At 40.7% G+C, this 8,356-nt stretch overlaps 1 protein-coding gene across 1 annotated transcript; it reads right to left on the bottom strand.

The window, feature by feature from the left end:
• Nucleotides 1-244: 244 nt before the first annotated feature.
• Nucleotides 245-8,300, bottom strand: e2f5 (E2F transcription factor 5). Its single transcript, XM_075483052.1, has 8 exons — nt 8,172-8,300; nt 7,018-7,127; nt 6,692-6,853; nt 6,145-6,253; nt 4,935-5,256; nt 2,662-2,799; nt 2,378-2,416; nt 245-1,331 (listed from the first exon to the last, which is right to left on the bottom strand). The coding sequence occupies exons 1-8, from the start codon at nt 8,298-8,300 to the stop codon at nt 1,255-1,257; spliced, it is 1,086 nt and encodes a 361-aa protein (XP_075339167.1). The 3' UTR covers nt 245-1,254.
• Between the last annotated feature and the right edge of the window lie 56 nt (nt 8,301-8,356).

Genomic DNA, 8,356 nt, shown 5'->3' with positions numbered 1-8,356 from the left:
TAGTTTATAGAGTAGGTTGTGCTCTGGTTTGTGTGCTCATGTGGAAAGCATCTAACTGAGTTTTACCATCTGTCACAGTAACAGAGGAAAACACTCCACTCAGCCAGAAGAGAAGACAAGTGTTCCTATCCAAGGTTTTGACTGCTGGATAATGTGTGATAAACTCTCCTTCTTCCTTTTTATTTATTTAAACAATGCTGCTTTGTCAGAAAAGGAAAGCTGAAGTCAAGATGAAATCCTTTTATTCAAAAAAAGAAAAAAAAGTGCAACAAAAATATGTTCTTGTAATTAAAAAATATATATAAATATACAAAAATGCCATTCAGGTCTCCAAATATTACTCAAATCAGAAAATACAGTTATTTAAATACGATTAAGATGGTCAACTTAGCTTCGGTTTCAACAAACCAGAACCAATAATGGGTGTTTTTCCCCCTTGAAATAAGCAAAACAAGAGAAACAAAAAAAGTAGCTAATCCAAATATACAAAAGTATAAGAAGAAAAAAAGACGAGGCCTACAGTGGCAGTGTCAATAATTTAGGAAAGAACATTTTCTCTCACAAGAACAAGGTAACAAAAGGCAGCCAAAAAAATTTAAAAAATCAGTCATTAAACACTTAATGTTTATGAAATATAACTATGAAATCAGTGTATTTGACAGAAAGCTAACACAACCTGAGCTAACTGATCAACCCTGTGTTGAAATAAGAATAATAAAAAAAAAAAAAAAAGAAGAAGCCAATTCTGAGTCATTACAAGTTACTGTACAGATGAGCAAAAGCAGAACACTGTCGCAGTCCCAAAGGCAGATGGACTCAACAAAGAAACACAGTCGTGTTTAAGTTTCAGGTTTTCCACTGGAGGTGGAAAAAAAACAAAAAAAAAACACACTAGATACAGAGGTGCAGAGTGAGGCTGAAGCATCAGTCTCAGATTACTTCTTCTGCCTGGAATCCTGCAGATATTTATCCAGAAAACCATTAAAGCCTTTGTGGCAACATTGTGACTCTCGGTCATGTAAATACCATGCGGTAAATATATTCAGGGACTTTGTTGTGTTGGCAAGAGACCAGTGGCAGTTGTACTCTTTTTTTCTTTTTTTTTCTTAAGGCAGCCATGGTATGTGACAGTATTCACTGCACAATGATGACAAGATGGGGGTAAATGTACCTTCGAAGGGCCTTTAAAGAGAAGCTTGTCTTTAAAGTACTGCTCAATGAGTTCCAAGCATGCCGCAGAGTCACTGTCAGTCATCAGTAATTGAGGATCTGCACGTCAAACAGGTCGCACACTCCCTCATTGTCATCCAGATTGAAGCTGTAGTCTATACCTGTATGTGGAGAAAGGGATCGGTGAGAATACCGGAACAACATTTCTCTCATTAACACGGAATACACGGTACATTTTCAGCCATGGTGGCGGCTTGGCTACATGAGAAGAGAATCTTCCACACATATAGTGCAGGTAACGTGCGAGCGTCACAGCTAAGTTTAATTTCTTTGCGCTCTTTCTTTCATTCTTGCTCGTTGTCGTCATAATATAATAATATGCTACTGATATAGACACGCTCAGTCATCAAGGAGCTTCATCCAGCGCTCTCGACATGCTGCAAAGAAAGCACGGTCCGTTTTAAGGTGTAACTTCTCCATCATGACCTGCCTGCTCCAGACAGATGCTCCACCGCTGTGAAGTTTACGAGTAAACAGCAGTGGTGGAAAAAGTTGGGCCCAAATTGTTTCAACAGTTTCCTGAAAATCTGCTTCTTGTGAGTGAAAGTGGCCAGAGGCACACACACACACACACACACACACACTCCCAACACAGCAAGAGAGGAGCGATGAGTGAAATTTACCAGAGGCGACATGTAAATGTGCCTTTTAAAATTCCCGATAATTGTTCACCCGTCTAAAGTTCTCCTCTGACTGACGTCGGTCGCATTTCACTCATTATTCCAGGAAAACTACTGAGAGACCGTGACAGGGCTTTTCTGAAGCGAAGTGGAGCCGATTCAAATGTTTATGGATTCCTGTGACTTCTAAGCCATTTCAAACAAAGAGATTAACTTCATGGAAGATCCTTATCAGAATCAGTTTGCTGGGGGCAACAGCATGAGGCTGAGATCCGCAGTCTTCCGGGTGGCGTTCCCAAGCCAGCTGAAAGATATGATCTCTGCTGCAAGTCCTGGGTCTGCCCTGCAGCCTCCTCCTGGGACATGTCCAAAACACTTCAGAAGGCAACCAGATGCCCACACCATTTCAACTGGCTTCTTAAAATGGAGGACAGCAGCAGATGCCTGTTTGTCCTGATGTTAAAATATATTTTGGGATAAATCTAAACACAGTTAGGAAGAGAGTAATGCAGGTTTATGATGCTCACCATCAGCAGACATCAGCTCATCGATCAGGTCATCATCTCCTACGAGGGGAATTAAAAATAAGGTTTTATTTAAAAGTAAAGTGTTTAAGTGCATACTACAATATCAGTATAGAAGTCAGTAGTTTTCTACTCTACATAAAAGCAAGCTTAGAGTTTACGGCCTGAACAGAACCCGAACTGAAACAACTGTGAAGCAAACACACTGCCTCCTGAGCTTCACAGCTGGATACAATTACAGAATGAGGTCTGTTCGGTCTCACTGAGTTCACATCGCAGCATCTCACCCTCTCTGTCATCCTTCATGTGCTCTCCAGCAGCACCGAGTTTCAGCAGGCTGCTAACATCCAGCACAGACTGGAACTCTGGGCCTGCCAGGTCCATGTGATGCTGCTCCATTACTGCTGCTGGCTGACTGTGGAAACCTGTGGAGGGGAAACAGCGCCACTTAGTTCTACCGCACATCTGGGACTAAAACGAGCAGGTTCACTTGGGTTAGCGTACGTAGTTAGCCAGGTCACCAAGTCTGACCAACAAGGTCAAGTTGTTATTGTTACCTGGGAGTATTTGTTAAAGAGGAAGGAAGAAAAAAAAGAAAGAAAGAAAAATTCTCATAAAGCACTCTTAGTCATCGTTTCCAACGCTGTTGTGTAACAGTAAGGGGAAAAAAAAGCTCATTCAGAAAATGTCTTATGTTGCTATTGTGCAAATTCCTCATTTTCTTTTCTTCTTCTTTAAACACAGGTCTGAGTTTCACTTTGACACGGTCAGAACTTGTCCTATTTTAAACTATAATCGGAATACAGAAGTTTACGGTATACAGAAGATTATCCGTTTGATTTGTTCTCACGACGGTGCGAAAACGGATGCAAACCATCTTGAAAAACCTAGTTGATGCAGGTTGTTAGCTGCGATGTACCGTGAACAAAAAGTTTATTCTCCACATCGTCCCCAAAATAACTCCCTATTTATAAAACTATTACAGACAAAACCTTGTGGTCTTCTCAGTTGTTTTACTTAGAAATGTATATTTTGCTTTATTCCAGGAGCTGCTGTGGAAGACATTTTTGCACAAAAGGAACAGTTAAAGCTGATGCAGCAAAGGGCAAAAAGAAGGTGTACCTTCCTTATTCCTTTAATAACAGATCGGTTTGGTAACAATACTCTTGACCAAGTTGACATATTCAGTGTGCGTGGAAGGCCTTTTGGCTCGTTTCAGTGGCATTTAATGCAGGAAGGCTAGAATACTCAAAGAATAAACATCCTGCAGGATGACAACACTGTGTGTTACGGTAGAACGAGCTTCTCTCTAAAGGTTTTAGTTTAAACAACACAAAGCCTGATGGATTTGGTTCATTACAGTTGCTGATAGTGATTCCAATTCAACCGACAGAGTGCTTTTACTTAAGTTTCAAGAGGATGTTTTACCAAATAGCATGAAAGATACCAGTGTTTCATTCTTTTCCTGTTCCTGCACGTGAAGAAGTCTGACATCTGATCTTTCTGAGTCAGATGCGCAACAGCAACACTTCTAAAAAAAAAATAAAAAATTATAATTTACCGCTTTTGGCTTAATGGTTGTGTAGGGAATTTGATTTCAATTGGATTTTCCTGTCAATACAAAGCAGGTCAAGTCAAACGCAGAGAGATCTTCTGATAAAGACGGGGTGGGGGGGTAATAGTTCAGTTCTGCAGGCGGTTAAGTCTTGTGACATAATAAGCCACACTGAAGGAGTTGAGCTCACGTCTTGCACAACAGAGCTGTGTCTGAAATCTGTAACCCAGCATACTGGTAACTAGACTTGTGACAGTTACAAGTTTAGGCGTTTTCAAATGTTCTAGCTGATAAACTCCCAGCCAAGACTCAGAAGAAGCTTTAAGTAAGAAAATGCATTCATCACAACTGAGAGCCAAACAAAGAAGTGTCCTCTACCAATGGCAACTAAATGCTAAAATTCAAATGAGGTCACTGAACAGATCTTTAGTTGTCAAACTACCATAACTGATAATGACTTTTTAGCAGCTTTTAATTATGTTTTTGATGAACAACATGCTGTTTTGATGCTGTGTCCACTCATGAAAATATGGATATCTTTTGGGACCAAAATGGATTCAAATCTTTTTTCGAAGTATAAAGAAAGGAGGAGAAAGACAGAAAAAAAATTACATTTTTGTTATGTCTCAGTAAAAGGAGTCAGTGTCTCTTTGAAGCGATACACTGGTCTGTCGTTGTAGCCCAAGAAATCCTTTTTTCTATAAATGGTTACTCCCATACTTTAAGAATCTCCAGCCATGAGTGAAAACTACAGCACAGGGCAATTGGCTTCAATCAGAAATCCTGTGTTAATATTTTGAGCTATTCCATGTGAAGTTACCACTGCATGTATAAAAATCTCTTTCTGCACAAAAATATTAAATTCTGAAAGTGAAAGCAATCATTTGTCTAATCAATGTTTATTACAAATTCTGAGTATCAATAAAAACTGACCGCTGTGTTTTTCTAGAGTAGTTTCAAAAGCGTTACAACCCCCTGAATCAGTCAGCCCCCCCAATTGCTCACCCATCTGAAAGTCACCAGGGGTGGATGATGGCGTCAGCATTTCATCGTGGTGTGGCAGCACCATCTGGTGGTCTGAGCAGACAGAGTCCTGGCTGCAGAAGGAAGAGGTGGAGTGGGAAGTAGAGCATGCAGACATCGACAGGGGGAACCTCTGCAGGCTGGCGGGGGTGCTGGGTGGAGTTGGCATCGGATAGATGTCGTAGGTGGGTGGGACAGGAAAAACCACAGGTACTCTGGAACCTGAATCCCTGTTGAGGAGCATAACCTGGATGGGAGCTGAGGGGCTCCGTAGGTTCACCTGATACTTCTGACCACTCTTGCCCTTTGAAACAGCAGCGTGTCAATAAGCTTAGTTTACCAAAGCAGCTTTAATAAACATGTTAATAAACATAACAGATCACATGACTACATGCATGTGAAAGGAGTTGCTTGTCGTGACAAACCAACATTTCTTTTCTGGTCTAACAGCCCAAAGTTGCTTCCAAGTCTTAACATTTCCTGACGTTACATTCATCTGTTTTTAGCAAAAAAGATTAAATAAATGGCAGACAGTGTGAGAGGGTACACTTAGCATGCAGCAAAATGGTGGCCCGAAAATTTCATGTGGAGACACCTGATAATGTGGCAATGTTGTGTGAGTTGAATCAACATTTGAGAGGCAGGGCGTGTACTAGATACAAATGTCATGGGGATACACGCCACAACTCTTGAGTCCAGAATTCTTTAAAAAAAAAAAGACTAAGGCAGCAATACGCTGGCTGAACTTGGCTCAATGTGAACGACTGAAAATGAGTAACGGTGGTATAATGATGGGACCTTCTAGTGTTCGTTACAATCTCTCAATGAAAAAGGCCAATTTGTCAATGTCATGTTCACAGCTCATTTTCACTGGTCCTGGATAGACCAAACATCAGCTAGAGCAAGTAGTCATTAACACGGGTGGGTTTATGAATCCAACCTAAAGCATAAAACCTCCAAAACCTGCACCTCTAAACAATTTAGGACTTCATTCTTTTCACACTCGCCACAATATGCAGTAATTTTCATAAAAATAAATAGCCAGAGGCACTTAGAACTCTGTAAGATAAAGCCTGCCTCTACACCATGGAAACTGGTCTAAATACAGTAAACGCTTGGCTTCCTGGAAAATGTTGCCATCAGAGCAGAGCAAAAGAAAATTGTACATATCCATATCTGTCAAGCAAACTACCATTTCAGGAAGTGGCACCTCCAGCTGGGTTCCTGCAGGAGCCACAACAGCTAAAAGAGTGTCTCCGCTGAAAGCGCTGCAGATGTCTTCATGCGTCACAAATTTATAGGTGGAGACGTGTTAAGGAAACAGGATCAAAAATCGATACAATAAACTGGAAAAACGAGGCTGTGAGCATTGTGCAAGTCAGGATTAGCCTGGCTGCTATTTCACCAAATGACAATAGAGATTATATTCATAATCCCCCTTTTATAGTTTTTTTTCCTCAAAGGATCAAGCTGGATTTTTTTGTTTTTCTTCTGAGATGAGTAAAACAGCCTTGGGAGAACAAGAATTACAAAAAAGTGGGAGAAAAAAATAAATAAATGAGTGACATTTTACAGCAAATGCAAAACCAAAGAGGGAATGACTGTGTGAAATGAAATGTTAAAACCATGAAAAAAATGTGAAGCCTACCTTAAATCACAAACAACAGAAAAGCTCAAAAGAAAATGACCCTGACTTGACTAAATACTCTGAAAAACACAGCAAATCAACTAAAGGATATGCGCCGGTGACGGGGTCATGGTTGATGCGTTTAATGTTGTCCTCAAGCCAGGCCTTCTGGTTGTCTAGCTCTTTCTCTTGGGCTTCTAGCTCAGAGATTTGGGCCTTTAACACTCTGACCTGCTCCAGCATCTCCTGAGTTTGGCTGCTTGTGTTCTGCCCCCTGAACATGAGCAGGAAGAATGATCAGACAATGCAATACCACCGCTGGTCAAGATTTGGATGATGTGACTCCATGTGCACTTTTACAGATGCTGCAGCCAATTAAACTTGTCAAAAATGAATATCTAAAGAATTTGAAAACGAGAGCATATTTCTTTTTCAAACCTCCACTGGATAATATTCTTGTTTTTCTTCTCGATCAGCCCCACACCTTCCAGGACATTTGTGATGTCATAAATCCTCCTCTTTTGCTTCACCGCCAAGCTGTCTGCAGCCTGTTAATTCAGGATGGACATCTCTGTAAAGTGTCTAACTGAGCAGCAGTTCAAGTTAATCCACGTAGACAAGATACAGACACTTTAAAAGCCACCACCAGGAAGTCTCTGTGTCAAAGTCTGCATTAAATGACAAATTAAAAACTCAAGCAATGCCAAGAACTAAGGATTTGGCCAAACAAGGTATACAAACAGCAAATCATACTTCTTGGCAGTGGACAACACTTATACAATGGCATAGGAGGAGGGAGGAGGGAAAGAGTCTGAGGAACTGGCTGTTTAAACATTACCCAGCTTTGGCGGGGAAGAAGAGAGGGAAAAATCTTTATTGTTAATGGGGGGAATAAAAAGGGTAAATGCAAAGAAAACTGCCTATCATATGACTGTAAAGTCTCATTCATGGGACTGTTTATGCCTTACAGCTTAGAGGGAGTTATTGGTTTACAGGCAGGGGTCTGGATACCCCAGGTGTGGCACCTTAAATCTGCTGGGTCAAATTTCTGTTGACAGGTGATAAAAAAAAAAAAAGGAAAGAAAAAAGAAAAAAGGCAGCTTAATGTAAGCTTTATATTTTGTGCATTACGGAATAGACTCATCTCACTCATAACGTGTTAACAGATTAAAGTAAAATACATTACTCAAGGTGGTCCTGGTTATAGCCACTGATATGGAACTAGTGAAATTAGATCATAAAAACATTAAATGTTTAAAATGTGTCACTGTGAAAAGGCTGGAAAGAAAGTACCGTTTCGCAAAGTTATTTTGTTGTTCCAATCTTGCTTAAATAGGTTTAACACTATTACAGTTGTTGTTTTGTTTGTTTTTAGTTTTACTTCTAAACGCTACTGGACACACAAACGAAGAAGCCGGGGTAATGGCGGCTTGGTAGTCCACCTGTTAAATACGTCTGTGCACCTGACTGGCGACACTTGTGACTAACTACCCTTTGTTAACATGTGCGGTGAGGACGGTGGGACTACACGTTAACATTACTCTCATAAAAACAAACAGCAGGACTGAGCCCATCCTCTCCGTTTCACTGACCACTTTCAAATCAAGGACGCCATCCTTAGCTTCTTGTAGCAGACTGACGAACTTCATGGTGAGGAGCCCCAAACTTTTTTCGTGCCGACTCGGTGTCGAGCGAACAGTCTCCGTTCTCTCGAACTCCATCTTCGTTCTACCACAGAAGCGATCACTTCTTACTTATTTTTAACTCAACTGCGTAC

Source organism: Odontesthes bonariensis, chromosome 14 (assembly GCF_027942865.1).
Source record: "Odontesthes bonariensis isolate fOdoBon6 chromosome 14, fOdoBon6.hap1, whole genome shotgun sequence".
In the NCBI taxonomy this organism is placed as follows: Eukaryota; Metazoa; Chordata; class Actinopteri; order Atheriniformes; family Atherinopsidae; genus Odontesthes; species Odontesthes bonariensis.
Note: the sequence above shows the minus strand (reverse complement) of the source record. Positions and strands in the feature narration are given on the sequence as shown.